Raw genomic sequence first — 18,848 nt, 5'->3', positions numbered from 1 at the left:
TCAGCTTTAGTCATTTGCTGTTGCACAAATCCAAAGCATTTTGACACATGGATGAATGATTTAAAAAAGTGTTTCAGCCCCTCTTGGGGCCTTCTCCAGTGGTGTAATATTTAAATACTCTTATACAATGTAATAATGGGGACTCTATGCTGGAAAAAAATCTGAAATACGGTAGATAAAAATATATTATGGAGAGCTCCATATCAGAAACTATTAACATAGAGATTTGTCTTTGAAGATCTTTCTGTTTTTACCTTAACTAATCATTAGAGAGATCTATTTTAATTTAATTAGCAAGTTTTCCCAGTTCACCTAATAATTGTTTTCCTTTTCTTGCTGTTTCCTTTTTAAACTTGCCATGCCCCATACAAAGTAGTTCTTAGCTTGATTATTTAAATTAAATTCGAAAAATTATTTTATTTGCTTTTTGCATTGTTCCACCACACATTTGTTTTAAAATTTTTCTTCATTTACTCTCCACATCGTCCTCCCAATGTTTGTGTCTTTAAGTACCATTGATGCATCATTATGATCTGGGAATACTTTAGGTTCAATATCTACTTTTAATGTTTTCAATATTAAACAAAACCCACATCATGTCAGTTCTAGAGAATGACTTATATCTATCAGAATAAAAGGTATAACCTTTTGAAGTCCCGTTTCTCAATCTCCATATATCAAACAGATTCAAATCTTCTATCCCAGAAGTTGCATGTCAGCAGACATATCACCCAGACACTCCCACCAGATGTGATATCACCAGGCCACGCCCACAGTACAGGAAGTGGCAGCACAGAAATATTTTCAGATGATCTGTGGACAGAACCATACTTGTACTCTGGGCCAGTCTGTTCTTCTTAACCAAAGATTCCTAACTGAGCTGCCCTCCAGCTGTTTTTAGTGACTTTGCTCCTGCTTTTTTATTGCCCTACTGGTAATTGGATCCAGGTAGTTTTGGGAATTCCTCATTTTTGTCATGTCCAATATACTTGAACTGAAAAATACAGAGGAAAAGACACCTTTAATAGAGACCTCTGCATGGTTCAACAAAGGTGTTCCTGGTGTCCAAAGACGGTGGGGGTCCCAATCCCTCATGCTTTCTCAAGGGTGATTGGATTTCCCAGGGCCCTGGAATGAATCTCCTTGGGGTAGTCGGACCAAGATTTGGGTTTTGACTCTTCCACATGGAGTAGGACACGCCAATAAAAGCAATAGCCCTTGGTGAAAGCCATTAAGAAGGTGATTGCCAAGGGAGAAGCAAATGACAGGTCCCCCTTATAGTCAGGCAGAATGGTGGTTGTGGACAGAACTGGTGGCTTAAAAGGAGGTGAGGAAGTCCATATCCAACTGAGGGGACGAAACCTCTAAGGGATAGCTGCTATTCCCTCAGTAATTTCAACAGTACACAGAAGGCACCTGAAATCTTAACCTCTTTGGCTTTGAAGGATGTAGAGGACACCTGGTCAGTAATTTAACAGAGTAACAACCCCCACCAACATTAAGACGCAGTCTGGTAAGCATGGGGCATGTGGACAGAGGGTGAAAGTGCCATATAAGATTGATGATTCTTTTAGTACCCTTGGATGCAATTCATCTGGCCTGGGGGACTTCATTTCATTTAAGGAAACTAGGTGTTTATGGACTAGCCCTACAGTGATGGTTCAGAAGCTTCTGTTAGAATAAAATGCAGCAGCTGCATTATAGGCATTAATTACCTGATCAACCTTCACCAGGTTTCTGAGAATGTGTCTGCCACGTGAAGGCCCCTCCCTCCTACTCTTATGATTTGTGATGGGCTCCTACAAGATACGAGGCCTCCTCGGTTGTTCGCTCTGGTTTTGGAATGGCTTCTGCATCTATTTGCCCGACATGGAATCTATTGAGTTTTCATATTCCACTAGTAGTTGGTCGTAATAATATTTTATTTGTGTTTTTATCTGCTTATTTTATTTTGACTGTAGCAGTTCTAAATTTGCTTTCACACACTCACAGCAAGATCCACGTATCAAGTGATGCACACTCTGAATTCACATCTTGTAGTTGAACAGCTCCGCTTGGACACTCCAAGGCTCCTACCCTGGGAATCTTTTGGTCTCTCAGGTGCTACTGAACTCAAATCAGGCTCTTCTCTTGCAGACCAACATGGCTGCCCTCCAAAATCTTCTTCTTGGCATCCTTTCCCCCAAATCTCATGTCTGGGAACTTTAAACCAGGGATGTGCATTTGGGTAATCTGAGCAAAAAAACACTTGAAAAAAACTTTATCGGTATTTTTCAGGTATTAATTCAGCCGGATATATAACAATAATAACAATAAATAAATAAACAATTTTCTGTACCATCCCTCCCCATATGGACTCAGGGTGGTTCATAACTATAAAACATTCAATAAAATAAAAAACCCACCCCACCTAGTTTGCGCCCTCTGCCAGCTACCTCAGACTGGAGACGAGATCCAATAGGGGGAGCCAAGAAGGAGAAGGCCTGGTGAAAGAGCACCGTTTTGCAGGCTCTACATAACCCGCCATGAGCCGTCTGGGAGTGGCAGGATATAAATCCAAAAATAAATACAATTAAGGGGGAAAAAACGTTGACAGCTTCATCAAGGCCTGGATCTCAACTGGCAAGTCATTCCACCTGAACCAGGTGCACGTCCTTGAAGCTAGGGGTCACCAGCAAATTGGTTTTTACAGAGCGTTTGCCTCCAGGGACATATTGTGGGATTTAGTCCTTCCGATATTGCTTTGCGTTACCTGGTCTTTCAGTTCATAGACCAAGGGCATATTTGTGAACACCATGTGGATTAGCTACTAAAATCAGCTAATTGCAAGTTTGAGGCCCTCCTCAAAAAGGAAGAATCTCCTAATCAGGCTTGTCAGCACTTAAGACCTCAGAATACATCAATGGCCAGCCGCTGCTCCCCCCCCCCCTTTATTTGGAACTGCTGTGGATCTCTTTGTGGCGCAATAGCGAAGATGCTGTCCTTTTCCTTGCCCTTTAGCTCTGTGGGAGAAGAGGGCTTCCGTTCTGCTGAGTCCGCAGCCAGCCAGCAGATGAGTCTCAGCATGGGTGATGGCAGCTCCGGCAGCTGGTCCAATCTGAGCTTTGATGATGAGCAGCCTGAGGAAAACAGCAGTTTTCTCCACCTCAGTGAGAGGTAACTGGAAATACACTTTTCACGTATTTTGCCTTTGGCAGTGTGCTTTGATGTGGTTACCTCTGTTTTTAAAGGTTCTATTGTAGCCTGACCGTAAAGCATGACTGTATAGCGTAATTCATTGATGAAACCAAATATATATGCATTTCTGAATATATTTAATGTGTGATTAAATAAAACTCATGTTTTACTAGTGTAACTTTCCAAACTTTTTCACATCAAGTATTAATTGTGTGGGGTCTGATCCTGTATGGATTTGTTGTGCTACCTTAGGGGTCTGCAGATATCGTGGAACAAGCCCATACAACCAAAATACTCAAACTGAATAACAGATTTCAGTATCGGGACCACGACACCAATGGCTCTTACATGATTTGTAGCATGCCAATCTATTTATCATGGACTTTAAATCATTCTATTTATATATTTGTTTAATATATTTATTTGGATGGATGGATTGGATAGCTTTTCTCTCCAACGGAGAGAAGAAGAAGAAGAAGAAGAGTTGGTTCTTATATGCCGCTTTTCCCTACCCGAAGGAGGCTCAAAGCGGCTTACAGTCGCCTTCCCATTCCTCCCCCACAACAGACATCCTGTGGGGTTGGTGAGGCTGAGAGAGCGCTGATATTCCTGCTCGGTCAGAACAGCTTTATCAGTGCCGTGGCGAGCCCAAGGTCACCCAGCTGGATGCATGTGGGGGAGCGCAGAATCGAACCTGGCTCGCCAGATTAGAAGTCCGCACTCCTAACCACTACACCAAACAGGCTCTCTTGAACAGCTCACAGCAATTTTCCTGTCTCCTGTTTTGTTTTCACAGTAACCCTGTGAGATAGGTTCAGTGGAGAGAGAGCGATTGACCCGGGTTTTCTCAGCTATCTTTCCCACTGTGAGGATTCTCGGCTGAATCTTCCAGATCCTAGACCGTCCGTCTTAACGACTACACTACGCTTGCCCCATGTTTCTTCTCAGCAGGGGCCCAAAGTGGCTTCTATTGTTGCCTTCACCTGCATTGTCCTGCAGAACCCCTCACAAGGTCATCCAGCAAGCTTCTGCTGCAGAGTGGGGATTCGAACCTGGGTGTCCGAGGTCCTAGGCTGGCACTGTAGCCACTGTACCACTTTGGCACCCGGGGCCATCTCACGGGGCAATTATATTAACATCTTAACCAGCTGGAGTTTCTAGATAAATTCTCCCATGTCTTCGTCTCATTGTTAATTTCAGTTCCACATAGTCATCTTTGTGGACACTACTGTACAACCTTTTGAGGCTGCAACATGATCCCTTCATCTATAGAAAATGCCCCACTGCTTATCTATATAAAAACAGTAATATTACTGAAGTTTGTAATTCCTGGTCTCAGAATAAGAAACGTTGATTTGTAATCATCCCATTTAGTCCTCTTGCAAACTGTCTGGCTCTCCCACCTACTTGTAAGGCTTTTGCAGCTGCTGATTAATGCTCTTTCTCTGACTGCTCTGCTCCTTTGTTATGTGGCTGGCACTTGTTCCAACTTTCTGTTTCTCTTCTTTCTGCCAACCCCCCTCCTTATTATAGTATTTGAGGCACTCTGGGAATTCTGTGTGTCCCAGTGTTAGAGTGTCTTGGGACAGGAGGAAGGCTGCATTCCAGTGAGGAGGAAGGGACAGTAGGAGGAAGAGAGAACTGGAGTTGTTGCTCTAAACCAGTCATTCCCAAACTATTTGGGGCTCTCACCTCCTTGGCTCCCAGGCCGCTCCCTCCTCCTGTCCCATCCCCCCCCCATATTAACACACAACTCTTTCCTGTTGTTAGGTCAGCTGAAAATTCAAAAAACAATGTATTGCCTATACTTTTTGGACTGTTGTGCAGCAGCCATATTTTTGTAAGGAAAAAAAAGTTATTTGTAAAAGCCACTTTGGATCCTCATTGAGGAGAAAGAAAGATGGGGAAAGAAAGAGAAGCAGGCAATGGAGAATCCCATGGCCAGGAGCAAGCAAGAGAAGGCTTTTCCAGCCTCCCAAAGATGGAGGCTTTGGGGGAAGGGCTGCCAATGTTGGGTTAAGACATTCCTGGAGATCTGGGAAAGACAGAGTCCAAGGAGGGCAAGGAGCTCATCGGAATATTATCCCAACCACTCCACCTTCTGGAGCCGTCATTTCCATCAGGGAGCTAAGCAGGGTTGGCCCTGGTCAGCACTGAGATGGGAGACCACCAAGGAAGTCCGGGGTTGCTACTACCCAGAGGCAGGCAGCAACAAGCCACCTTGGAATGTCTCTCGCTAGCAAAACACCCCTGTAGCAAGAAGAGTCAGACTGCTGTCCCCCTACTGCCCCCAGATTCCTCACTGTCCCCCTACTTCCCCAAAATTCTTCACTGCCCCCCTACTGCCTCCAAATTCCTTATCGTACCACCCTCTTTGTGAACCCCTACTCTAAACAAAGAGGCAGAGGAAAGTGAGAAAAAGATGGTGGTGGTGAGGAGAGAGCTTGTGGCACCGTGGGGGGGGGGAGGTTAGAGGTCTCTCAAGTTGGGTCAAGCAGTTTCCAAGCCTTTAAGAACACCTTTCTTATTACTCTCAATTTTAGCTCACAAGGCACTCTAGATTGAGTTCATCTTCCTCTAACATAAACCATCTAAATCAGTTTCTTGTTGGTAATACTAATAATAGACAATAAAATAAATACTTATTGTACACACTGAAGAAAACTGAACCCACAAGCACCGCTTTTCCTGTACTATTCATGCTGTGTCTCTGCATTGTTTCCTCATTTGGGTGTTTTTCAGGAACTGTTTGTGTTCCATTTCTATATTGCTGTAAACTTGTTCCTCAGATTCCTACTTGGCTTGTCCTTCTGTACATAGCATGGGTTTTGCCTTCTTTTGGTTGCACAAGTTGCCTTGCCTTTTCAGGGCTTCCGTTGTCTTGCTGCTTGGTCATGCCTTGCTTTGGTCTTGACTAATCTGTGACATGTGCTTGGTCTGGGTCTTTGTGGTGGTGTTTTGAAAGTATCTCCTAACTTAACTCTCACAATTTTGTTTTTTGGCAATCTTGACATTTTGTTTTTTGGCAATCTTAAGCATTTCCCTCATTGGAAATTAAATTGTTTGCCAGAGAGTTGAATTCGATAGCCTCGTGGTCACTGTTCCCACGCAGTTCATCAAACCTGCTGTAGATCCTTTGACTCCACCCACTTAGTCCATGACAAAACATTTGTCGTGTTCATTAAAGGTAAAGGTAAAGGTATCCCCTGTGCAAGCACCGAGTCATGTCTGACCCTTGGGGTGACGCCCTCCAGCGTTTTCATGGCAGACTCAATACGGGGTGGTTTGCCAGTGCCTTCCCCAGTCATTACCGTTTACCCCCCAGCAAGCTGGGTACTCATTTTACCGACCTCGGAAGGATGGAAGGCTGAGTCAACCTTGAGCCGGCTGCTGGGATTGAACTCCCAGCCTCATGGGCAAAGCTTTCAGACGGCTGCCTTACCACTCTGCGCCACAAGAGGCAAGAGTCGTGTTCATTAGCTTAGATCAATTTTGTTAATCCCTTTTACCATTGAGAAACCCCTGAAAGAAACCCTGGAGGACAGCAGGCCACACATCCAGAAGACACATGAAACTAAAAAATGGCATCACCCAGATGCTCCCACTAGATGTGACATCATCAAGCCACTCCCACAGTACAAGAAATAACAGCACAGAAATATTTTCAGATGATTTGTGAACAGACCCATACCTGCACTCTGCGCTGTCCACCAGTTTTCTTTTCTTCACCAAGGGGAGGCTGCTGTGGGAGCCTACAGAAACAGGGCTGGGGTAGGCATGTGCTTCTCCATCGCCCCCACCCTTCCAGAGTAGGTCTATACAGTTCCATCCCTTTCTTCCCCATAAAGGTAAAGGTATCCCCTGTGTAAGCACTGAGTCATGTCTGACCCTTGGAGTGACGCCCTCCAGCGTTTTCATGGCAGACTCAATACGGGGTGGTTTGCCAGTGCCTTCCCCAGTCTTCTTCCCCATAGTTACGTTAAAATGAAAGTACTTATCTCTCTGAACTCAATTTGCTACCATTTACAACAAGACTTGGCCAGCAAGGATTTGTATGTCTGGGGCCCCTCCGCTTCAGCACTTTCCTCTGGGAATACCTTTTCGCTTATTCCCTGTTTTATTTCCATATAAACCCTTGTCCCGCCACAGACAGTATTGCCTACTCTGAGAGGCTGCAGGCCTCCCAAGGTCTGGCCTGAGGTCCTTCATATCATCTGCTGCCAGATCCTTCTAAATGGAGATGCAGGGGATTGCTTCTAGGACCTTCTGCTTGCCAAACAGGTGTGGTTTTACTGAGCCCTGGAGCCTTCCCTGGAGCCAGGAAAAGGCCTTTCCCTAGTTCCTTCAGTCCTTTTGTTGTATGTGCAGTGTTCCCGTGTGCAGGCAGGGATCTTGAGATTTTATTGGTTTTGTTTGAATGGCGGATTGTGTTTCAAATTCCCCTTGGTTTTATTAGTGACCACTGTGTTATCTTATTGCCATGTGGCGCTGGGGCAGAATTGTAGTTTGAGGAACAATGGATCTTAGGTATGTGGAACTCACTATGTGATTCTTTGAATCCAAACCACTTAGCTGCATGCAAACCCAATAGGGATACATCATAGGGTACAAAATGTGAGCCAAGCTGCTAGAAGTGGCAATAGCAGCATTTCTCTCTTTAAACTGTAAATTCCGAAGATCTAGATTGGCATGGTGTCTTTCCCTCAAACCCAAGTGCTTCTCTTTGTTAGATTTTTTCATCTATTTATTAAATATAGATATTTATGTCATAGAATGGAATGGTTCAGCATGTTGGATTTCACGTTTGAGGAAGTCGCAGGGGGAGGAGGACCAGCTCCCACGAAGGGCACAGTGCAGGGGTGCATCCTAGTGCCCGTTGTATTCCTGGGTGCAACAGGCTTTGCCCCTCGTTTGAAAATAAATCCTTGAATCCTCAGTGTTTCCTGAGTACTGTTGCTAGATATTTGCTAGGTACCTTTTAATGAAATGTATAATTTGAAGCTTTAAAAAAAATTACTAGAACTCAGGTAGATTTGGAAAAAGAAACATATTCCTAATGAGCCTCTCTCTAAATTTGCTGCCTGAGCAAAGCATTATTGCCAGTGATGATTCAGTACGTTGTGTCTTGCGAGTGTTTTAGGTGAATTCCCAAGCATCCCTCGCTAGAAAAACGAATACATCTTGGACTGGAGGCTGATTTGAGATCCTGGAGAGCTGATGCTAATCAGAATAGATTATCTAAACTCAGTATAAGGTCATTCATATGTTTAGAAACCTGGAGAATGAAGTTCTTCTGGTCTAAATTTTGCTGTTGAAAAAAGGGTACTGTGAATTGGCCCCTTCCTTCAAAATGGTGCTAATAACTGAGCTTGCTCTTTGTTCTTGTAAAGGACGCTGGACTCTAGACTCACAGCATTGAGGACCCAAAAAGTTCTAGTTTGAGCTAACTTTTTTTTCTAGTTCAGCTCTGTTCTCTTCTTCCTCTGGCAGTCTTGGTAACAGCAGTAGCTGGAGCAGTCTTGGTTTAGAAGGAGATATGTATGAGGAGAATTTATCCTTTCCAACGTCAGACAGGTTGGTCAAACGAAGACATTGAAACAGATCGATTCCTCATCTTTTAATGCATGAAGTCATTCCTTTCTCGGATCAAAGAATCTTGTATTTATGACGTGTGATACATTACCAACAAACTGCTTTTCATGTAGTCATGATTGTCCCTAACAAATTCATAATAAATGGGTTCATTTTTACCTGCTACAGTCTGAATGTTCTAGCAAAAATATTTTTAAAGTTCTTATGCATGTCCTGCTTGCATTTCTAGATGCTTTCATTTAATATAATAATTCTTTATAAAATGAGAGCTTGCTTCCTACAAGATTTCTGTTTTGTGTTTTTATTTGTTCTTCTCAACATATCTTTTTTCCCCTCTCTGCTGTAAGTTAGAACCTTTCATAGAGTAAAATGCTTATAAGATGGTTGAAATAACTGGGTTATTCTAGAACTGATATAAGCGTTTCTTGTTACATTAAATTGCAAAACATTGTGATTTTTTTTCTTCTCAAAATCAATCAGCTTTTTAAAATAAAAAATATTTTACATGCAAGCTGTGTAACAGGAAATGATGTGAGAAGCAAAGCCTCCCTTCACATCCATTCCTCATGCATTCATGCTATTTTCCCCCTTGAATGTTCATCCTGGGCCTATGGGAATAGACAGCATCAACAAGTTCGTATGTTACAATAATTATGCCTTTTTTCCAGTGATGGAACAGAAGATAAAGAAGAAGAGCTCAAGAATACCGTTCTAGGTAATATTGCTAGTCCTAGGGGCAGTGTTTCTTGTGCTGATAATCTTTTGGAGTGTGATCCAGAGTTCCAATGAGACCATTTTAAAGTTTTCTGGCCCTATAAAACAGTGGTCCCCAACCTTTTTATCACCGGGGACCACTCAACGCTTGACAATTTTACTGAGGCCCGGGGGGGGGGGGTAGTTTACTCCTCTACTCTCAGCCACTGCCCTAACGCTCTCTGATCGCTATGGTAATGTTTAAACATCCCTTCAAAATAAGATACAGACACGCCACAACAATGAACATAAGGAACATTTTATTCTCATGGAAATTTTAACTCATGACAATGACACATCAATGGGAACCCTGAGCTTGTTTCTCTGCAACGAGATAGTCCCATCTGGGAGTGATGAGAGACAATGACACCCAAAATGTGTTGTAAAGGGCCGGGGGGGGGATGAAGTAAAGGGCCGGGGGCGGGGGGGGGAGAAGGCATCCTTCGTGGCCTACCTCCAGTTAGTTGACGGACCACATGTGGTCTGCAGCCCACAGGTTGGGGATCGCTACTATAAAACATTGGATTTTTCTTTTATGTATTGTACCAAAATTTGCTAAGTTTTTGCAGTGCTTGGACCAGAACTTTGGTGTTAGGGATAGCACAGTAATCAAGAGAAACAAACAAGGAGCCCAGTAGGACTTGTGGGGGCTACTTCATCTTTCCCTGTATCCCCTTCCTTACACCATTAACTTTTACTCTCCTGGCAGTCCCCATATCTTCTCCCGTTTCTCTGCTTCCTTCCCTCCCTCTGACTCATCAAAATTTCTTTCAACCCTATTTATTATTTATCTGCTACATTGATACCCCACCTTTATCCCAAGTGAGGATGCAAAGAAGCTTACATCCTTCTCCTCTCCCCCATTATATCTTCACAGCATCCCTGTGAAGTCTGATTAGGCTATGCTTCTGTGACAGGCCCAGAGTCCCCCCAAAACCTTCCTTGGCATAGTGAAAATTTGAAGCTGAGTCAACCATATCCTACCTAGACTGACACCAGCCACTATACCACCGGCTCTCAGTTTTCCCTCGTTCCTTCTTAGCCGCTGCCTGTAGAAACTCTATTCAGGTTACCAAACCCCTGTGGTAGCAAGTCACTCAGGCAGGCTGTCTAGTGCAGGGGTAATCAAACTGCGGCCCTCCAGATGTCCATGGACTACAATTCCCATGAGCCCCTGCCAGCGAAGTCTTGACCTTAGAGTGCCTGGGTATCAGGACAGTTTTACCTTTCAAAGATTTCCCACCTTCTCAGGTTCTCACAGGAGAGGGGACTTGGTTATATGCTGACCTTGTTTTCTTGAACTTTGATTCTGGCAAAGCATTGTTTGGGTTAACTTGATGCTCTTATTAAAATTTATCTTTTGTACCAAGTCAGGGATTCACGTTCGGGGGGAGTCTGCAGAAACCAGTCAGTGGTATGGCTTGGTGGGTACATACTGAGATAGCAGCAATTTCAGCCAGCACTATTTATGTGCTGCCCCGATACTGTTGCCAGAGAGGGGCAGTCTACAAATTCATAATAAAATAATATTTTCCCTTTTTTAATGGAAAGAAAGGCCAAAATCTATTTAAGCCTTCCAAGTACAAGTAAAATCCAAGTTTGTTATGTGCTGTTTTAGATCTTGCCAAGTGTTTCTCAGTCCCATCTCTTGCATATTTATCCCATAGTAACTCTTCATAGGATTGCAATGTTGGCAGTGTAGTTTTCATTGTATGTACGTATTATGTGGAGCCATAAATGATTACTGTTTATGCTCTACAAGTTGTCAATTTGGGTATGTTTAGTTTAGAAACTCCCAGTCTATCCGGAATGGACTCCTACTGAATTCTGGATTTGTTGTTCCCCCTGTTAGGATGCAAAGGAAAGTCACTAGTGATCATCAATGTTGACCTAGAGCCATACCTGGTGGATTCCCAGCTGAGGATGACACTGCAGTGGCTTTCAGCTTCCCAAGCAGGGGTGGCGGAGCTCCATTTTCACGACGCTGTTCCAAAGGAGTTTATTCTTGTGAGTACAAATAACGCATGCCTCCACTCTACCGAATGAGACGGTGGCCTTTCGGCTATAGCAAACTTTAGAGCCATAGAGTTGGAAGGGGCCATGCAGACCATCTCATCCAACCCCCTGCTCAATGCAGGATCACCCTAAAGCATCCAAGACAAGTATCTGCCCAGCTCTTGCTTGAAGACTGCCTGTGATGGGGAGCTCACCGCCTCCTTAGGCAGTCGGTTCCTCTGCTGACTGGCTGGGGCCAGGCCACCCCGACACTGTCCGAAGAGTCAGGCTGTCGGGGGAGGAGTCTGGATGGTGTCAGGTGGGAGGGATGAAGGGCTTTGGGTGTGTGTCTGAGGAAGGCGGGAGGGAGGAGGTCAGGGAAGCGAGAGGGAGAAAGGAACCTGAGGGTGGGTCTGAGGAAGGGAGGAGGGACCAGGGAAGCGAGAGGGAGAAAGGAACCTGAGGGTGGGTCTGCGGAAGGGGGGAGGGACCAGGGAAGCGAGAGGTGCCAGTGGTGAGGGAGGAGGAATAATGGGGAGGGAAGTGGTGTGTGCCAGAGAGGATGAGGGGCCAGGGAGGAGGTCAGAATAGCGAGAGCTAAGGGATGATGATTACTGTTAAATATTATAAATAAATAAATGTAAATAAGGGGGAATGGGGAGGAAGGAGTTTGTGTGTATGTGTATGTTTCAGAGAGGAGGGACCAAGGAGCCCCCGAGCAGGTATGTGTTCCACATACTTTTTGAGAGTCAGGCTGTCATTAATTTTTAATAAGTTTTAGGCAAAGAGGATGGAAATCTGCCTGGTGGATCTAATCCAAGCAGCAGACTGAAGTAGAGATCATGAGAAATTGGGTGCTTATCCCACATTTTGGCACTGTTTAAATAAGTCCATTGGGCTTCATGCGGACTGAGAGAAAATAAAAGTGGGGACTGAATTCCAGCTAAAGTACACCAAGAAACTAGGGAAAGGAAGGCTAAAGTTAAGGAGCATTGAGAGAAAAGTGGGGGGGGGGGGGTAGCCAACATCTCCGAGGTCTAAAGGAACTGTAGATGTGGAAAGTATGTGCCCCTTGTCCCTAGGTTTTAATTTTGCTCCTAATTGCCTTGACCTGCCTTTAGCAATTCAAAGCAGGGATTTCACATATAGTGCCATTCCAAGAATCACAAGGAACTCACAAGTATAGGTGCATGAAACCAAATAGCCACAATATAACTGTTACCAGCTTGGTTTAGTGGATAAGAGTGGCAGCTTCTCATCTAGCAAGCCAGGCTTGATTCCCCGCTTCTCCACAGGTAGCCAGTTGGTTGACCTTGGGCTCATCACAGCCCCGGTAGTGCTGATCTGATTGCGCAGTAGTGTCAGAACTCCCTCAGCCTCTCCTATTCATGGGGTTTCTGTTGTGGGGAAAGGAAAGGAAGGTGATTTTAAGCCATTTTGAGACTCCTTTGGGTAGTAAAAAGCAGGGCATAAAAAGCAACTCTTCTTCAATAATGGGAGAAAATCAGGTTATCAATGTAATCTGTAAGCAGGGCCTGCAAAGGGGAGCTCCTCCATCAGGCATGTGGTTGAGGCTGACCAACTACAGAACATCTGCTGTGTGAGTGGCGTGCACATTGCTGGCAGTGGCAGGAAATGTATTCATGGTCATTGAATAATTTGCTTTTATTTGTGGTCCACCAGGAAGAAAGTATCTGATCTTTAAAGATTTGTTAATAAAGCAATGAAATATTAATTTTTTGTGGCTTGTGGTGGAAACTGCTGTCATGTCATAGGTGACTTACAGGGACCCCCTGTCACAGCCCTGGTGTTCCTTAGTGGTCTCCCATCCAAATGCTTTCCAGGGCTGACCCTGCTTCACTGCCAAGGTCTGACGAGATCAGGCCAGCCTGAGCTATTCTGGCCTGGTTTGTCTCTTAATACTTGTGGTTGGTCCGTTTGGAGAACAACGTGCGACGAAGGGGCAAGAAGAGCCTAGAGGATGCTTTTGAGAGCCCATGAGATGGGCTCATGCCTGGCTCAGCCTCTTACCACCCTCAAGGAAGGGGGCCCAAATGACACCCAATTGGCTATAAGCTGTGAGTCCATTGTGGGCTATTTTGCAAGGCCAGCCTGTCTCATGGTTGTGATTGATGGATACAAGCCAGCGTTCTCTCTCTCTCTCTGCCCTGGGGAGGGTTGTGGGGATCCCCACATTGTTTTCTCAGGCGATCACTGAAGTTCCTGTGGCAGAGGGATTCTCACTGCTGCCGAATTTGTTCTTGTCGTCTCCCCCCCCCCTCCCCGCCCCCTGCTTCTTTGTAGCTTTCGAAGAGCTTGCGAGAGAGAGGCTGGAAAGTGGGGGACCTCTTCCAGGCCGTGCTGAAGTATTGTGAAGCCGTGGAAAAGGCTGCAGATGGGGAGGCAGCTCTGGAAAGCCAAACGCTCTTTGGATGGCTGCAGGACTATATTTGAATACCTGCGGAGAGGTTGATGCCACGTGGCAAACTTCTGCTTCTGAAGGAAAGGAAAGGAACATGTGTATAATACTTTTCTCCTCGTGAATGTGCTGCTGTCTGCCTCGTGAGGAACCTAGGTTGGAAAACTAATGTCGCTGTGCTGTCATGTTCATCTGGCACACGTCTTCAACATGGGCATCTCTGTTCAGGCCATGTGTGTGTCTCTTTAGCTGTGCTGCATTCAGAGCACTGAGAAAGACTGCCATGCACTAACCCAGGCTCACAAGACGCCGGCATGCCGCGCCTTCCACTGTGAACGGGTTCCCTTTTCCTTTTCCCCTTTTCTCCTATCCTGGCCCAGGACCTGAGCAGGGGATCGGCATGGAGCCTCCTGCTGCTGCTTTCTCTCGAGTGAGACCAGGTTGGTGCAGGAAGGTTTGTGTGCTGGGCTCCTCTCTGTGCCTGGGCGCTGCGTGCAGCAGCTGAGTTCTGTGGTTGGCGGGTGAGGCCAGCAGACTAGGAATCGCGGCTGACTCCTGGGGAGAAGGAACGTGAGAGGGAAGCAGAAGCAGCTGCTGGACTTTGCCTCTTGCTGGAAGGCCCTTTGAGAAGGGAAGATTATATGGGGGGGGGGAGGGGTCTCTTGGCTTGTCATGGCTCTCTTCCACTCAGATGACCCTCCAGAAAATCTAGTTCCTGACACAAGCAAGTGGAGATTAGAAAATGTAACATGCTGGTTAGAGGACTGTTTCTTAGTAATAGTATGAACAAGTGCCGTCATTTGGCCTTTAAAAAGGATCCATCCAGGCACAGGTGAATGAGGGCAGAATTCCATGGTCCACATTTGTCGTAGCACCTTAGTGCTTCCCAGGAAGCTGCTTTCCAGATGCCAGCAGAGCCTCCCAAATGCACTGTAGCTTTAAAGCCTGCCATTTGTCAGAAACCAACAACTCCTTCAAACCGGTCAAATGTGACTTTCTGGAGTTGGGGAACTGGGGAATTGCCCTTAATACAGGAAAACCTTTGCTGCCTGTTGATGAAACCACCTGTACTCACATATGATCGCTCAGTTTGCTGTCCCCATCAACAGCCCTGTTGTTAGATTTATGGATTCTGCCTTGTCACGTGACACTGAACACATTCCTAAGTTTCAGGTCATTAGGAGATAAAATTGCAGAGAATCCTGATCTTCTGTTCCCTCAAAAGCGTTGTTTATGTTCAGATAGAATTGTCATCCTCAAAGCATGTCTCTCTGTGTTTTATTTGGAAGTGAAATGTAGCCAGAAGCAGTCTTCAATCCGTTCTGCTTCATGTGTCCTTTTTGACAGTTCCCATCTTGGAGATCCTCACCATGGCAAAAGTGCTTCCCATGGGGCCCAAGCAGTGCTGTTTCCGGGCCCTGTTTCCCGGCTCTCCTGCCCTGCCTGCCATGACAAACAGGGTTCTGTCTTCACCTGGCGGCAAGTTGCAGGAGAAAGAGGGGGGTGTGAAAACTGTGGTTGCTGAGAGGGCCTCCCGCAGTGCTCTTGTGCTTTCAGCAGAAGGTCTTGTGCTAAAAAGCTGTAATGCTTTGGGACCTTTTGTAAGAAGCTCTAGTGAGAGATCTCTAGAGGATAGGCCCCAGTATGTAAAAGTTTCAGTGGCAACATTGACAATATTTTAACAAGGAGTCGGGATGTGCAAAGAAAATACCGGGGAGCAGGCATCTAAGAACGCCTCCTCATGAATCCAGCCCATAGCATCAGGTATGCAAGAATGATTAGCCCATCGGTAGCTCCCGTGGTGTCGGGAAGCCAACACCCCTGAGTATGGTTCCAGGACTAACCTCACTCTTGACTAGTTTTATTTGGGACCTTTTATCTGTCTGCAGTTATATGCGTGAAAGTGGGACACATGGTAAATGGCATGTTTTGGATGAGAGATGATGAAACTGCACAGCTGTTCTAATCAAACAGTTTGGGAGGGAAGCCATCATTCTGTACCTGATCCGTATCACTGGGAAGGTGCCCTCCAGCCCTTGAAGGAATGTCTCTTTGCCCAGTTCCTCTCCCTGCAGCAGTTTCTTCTGACCCCAGGAAAGGGAACATTATTCTCTTCACATTGTATTCCCCCAGCTGGCACAGTTGTTGACCCACATGATTCCCCATCCCTGAGTAGCTGCCTTCCTGGGCTTAGGGTGGACTGCTGGCAGGGAGGAGTGCATGGGAAGCTTCCACCTTCCTTCCTTCCTTCCTCCCTCCCTCCCTTCCTTGCTGGTAATTTGGATCCATCTGTCAGAAGATACCATGTCAGCTTCCAGAAGAGACAAAAGCAGCCCTGGCGTCTGGGAGGGAAAGGCTGAGGGCTGCCACTTCGCCTACTGCATGGCCTTTGTTGCATTATGCGACTCAGCTTCTTGTCAATGTTGCTTTATCTTTTGAGACGTCTTTATCCATTCCTGTTACAGGTGCAGATGTAGCTGGTAGTTGCTGTTCCTGGTGACATCCAACGTCTTCAAATTATCTGGGAATACAGTTGATTTGGTTAATAGCACAGGGGGGTGGTAAATTGTAGCCTGAGCAAGTTAACTGGGAAGTGAAATCAAAGAGCTGCTTCTCAAATACGTTTGAGAAATGAGGTGGCTGGTAGCCATTGAGAAAGAGAAGCAGTTTCCCCCTCTGCAAGCCCCCCCCCCCCCGCCCCCTCTCAGTCAGGTTCCTTCACAGGGAAGCTGTAAATAGTTCCCACCTCCAGCCCACATGCCATGGATTTCATTGCACTCTGAGAAGGTGGTTGAGTTGGCACCTATTAGTCTGGCAGGGATCTTGTGAAGGGCAAAAATTGCCCATGTATAGCATCCCTTGGCACAGAGATGCACAGCAGGCAGCTTCTCCTGTTGAGCGGCAGCTGTTGAAGGCACAGATGTGCTGCCGGGGGAGGGAAAAGTTGGAGTACAGCTTGGGAAAAGATTGAAAAGCCCAATCTGTCATAGGCTTCGACCTTTCCTCTCTCCCTGACTTGTCCTGTCCATCCAGAGGATCCTCCAGTCCATCTAGAGGATGAGAAGTAAGGAACTTCTGGAACGTGATCCTTAAGAAGGGCAGCTTGAGCATGGAATCTCTAGCCTTTGTCCTCCCTGGGAGTCACAGGCTGGGAAGGGGATGTGCCGATGGGGTTTGCTGTCTAGGCCTCTTGCAAAGCCAGCTGGTCCTGATGTAAACTGTTGAAGCTTTGGTGTCTGTACTGCACTTCAGCTGGCACAGAAGGGTTGTTGTGCTTTTCCTGTATGGAGAGTACATGATGTGGTGTTTACATGTGTTGTGTGTACATAGAGACACAAATATATAAGTGTGTGCAACTGTACATCTACACATAGGTTCCTTACTTCTTTCCCCACAGGATAGATTCATGTTCAGAAAAGTTATGACATGCAGAGTGGCCCTTAATGTGTCATTTATAAACTAAAAACAATTGGAAAAAATCTTTATATAATATTAAATGAAAGCAACATAAAGATCTTTCACTGAGTAACAATGACATTTTGTTCTTCTTAGAAATGTGGTCATTATCAGATGTGATTTCAGGTTCCACAAAATTAATCCTTGTTTTAGCAATATCTTGAAATAAATTGTGCAAACCAATTCTGTGTGATGTAGTGATTCCTCCTCTCTGTTTTCCTTTGCTGAAGGGCTCACTGCCGCATGCTGCCCTACTCACTCCAGCTGGCAGGATGGAGCAGCCAAGCACTGACGGGCAAACATCTCATTACGCTTCCACTCTGGCCAGGATTTGAAGTGATGTGGCAACTGGCCTAGCCAGGGAAGCTGAGGAAGAGAACAGAGGAAGCCCTTCCAAGGGGAAAAGCAGCCAAGGACCAAAGGATCCCCCACAGAGGCCTGTCGATCAGATGTGGCCAGCCTCTAGTCCGCTGGGACGAGGATGGCCTGGCTACAATGGGAGGAGAGGGGATTAGAGCTTTGGTGGAGTTGGGGAGAGGACAGGATCTAAAACCAGAGGTTATGCCTAGTCATTCCTTGCACAAGGCAAGGTGACATCAATATTGGATCTGAGAACCCTTTCAGCAGCTCAGGCAGAGAAACTGGTAGGTGGGGAGGTGGAACACCAAATGAATAACCAACTCTGCCTTTCCAACACCAGGTTTATAACACGTTCAAAACTGGGATTCAAACTGATAAAGTGTAGCCCAACAGACCACAGCAATTTCCATCCCTGCTGTACCAAGAATTCTGGCAACTTGTTGGCCAGTTTGGTGTAGTGGTTAGGAGTGCAGACTTCTAATCTGTCATGCCGGGTTTAATTCTGTGCTCCCCCACATGCTACCAGCTGGGTGACCTTGGGCTCGCCACAGCACTGATAAAATTGTTCTGACCAAGCAGGAATATCAGGGTTCCCTCAGCCTCCCCTCCCTCACAGGGTGTCTGTTGTGGGGAGAGGAAAGGGAAGGCAAATGTAAGCCACTTTGAGCCTCCTTCAGGTAGAGAAAAGTGGCATCTAAGAACCAACTCTTCTAATTGTTTGTTTATAATTTAATTTATAACCCACCACTCCCATGTAGGCTTATGGCAGCTGACAGTAAAATCAAACAACCCCCCCATGAAACAAAAAAGTGGGACAATCAGATTGTCACAGATTATGTGGGAACACATGATCTGCCAAATTCTGATTCCTGCCCCAGCACGCTTTCCGCTGGCTGTCTTTCGCAGCCAGTGCCGCCCCCAGCCCCAGTTCCTTCTCCTGGTATATATCCAGGAGGAGACCAGGGCCTGCAGCCACAGTGGCTGGAGGAATGGGTGCTGAGACAGCTGACGAGGGCTGGCACTGAAGGCTGCCCACCACACTGCTGCTGTTGGTGCTTCTTCTGCTACCACCATCACCATTGGTGCCGGCATTGTC

At 45.9% G+C, this 18,848-nt stretch overlaps 1 protein-coding gene across 8 annotated transcripts in view; it reads left to right on the top strand.

Annotated features, from left to right (window-relative positions):
- The window catches only part of AKAP11 (A-kinase anchoring protein 11), a 44,410-nt gene extending 26,835 nt beyond the window's left edge, over positions 1–17,575 (top strand). For 6 of the 8 annotated variants that reach the window (XM_077344068.1, XM_077344065.1, XM_077344067.1 and 3 more), the window contains 5 exons: positions 3,001–3,156; positions 8,668–8,751; positions 9,438–9,484; positions 11,375–11,529; positions 13,822–17,575. In XM_077344068.1, the coding sequence (XP_077200183.1) occupies positions 3,001–3,156; positions 8,668–8,751; positions 9,438–9,484; positions 11,375–11,529; positions 13,822–13,971 (592 nt within the window). In that variant the 3' untranslated portion in view covers positions 13,972–17,575. The remainder of the gene's footprint in view (positions 1–3,000; positions 3,157–8,667; positions 8,752–9,437; positions 9,485–11,374; positions 11,530–13,821) is intronic. The other 2 variants (XR_013232207.1, XM_077344070.1) reach the window with 2 other exon arrangements.
- Positions 17,576–18,848: the final 1,273 nt, after the last annotated feature.

Source organism: Paroedura picta, chromosome 6 (genome assembly GCF_049243985.1).
Source record: "Paroedura picta isolate Pp20150507F chromosome 6, Ppicta_v3.0, whole genome shotgun sequence".
Lineage (NCBI taxonomy): Eukaryota > Metazoa > Chordata > Lepidosauria > Squamata > Gekkonidae > Paroedura > Paroedura picta.
This window is presented reverse-complemented; position numbering and strand designations above follow the sequence as displayed.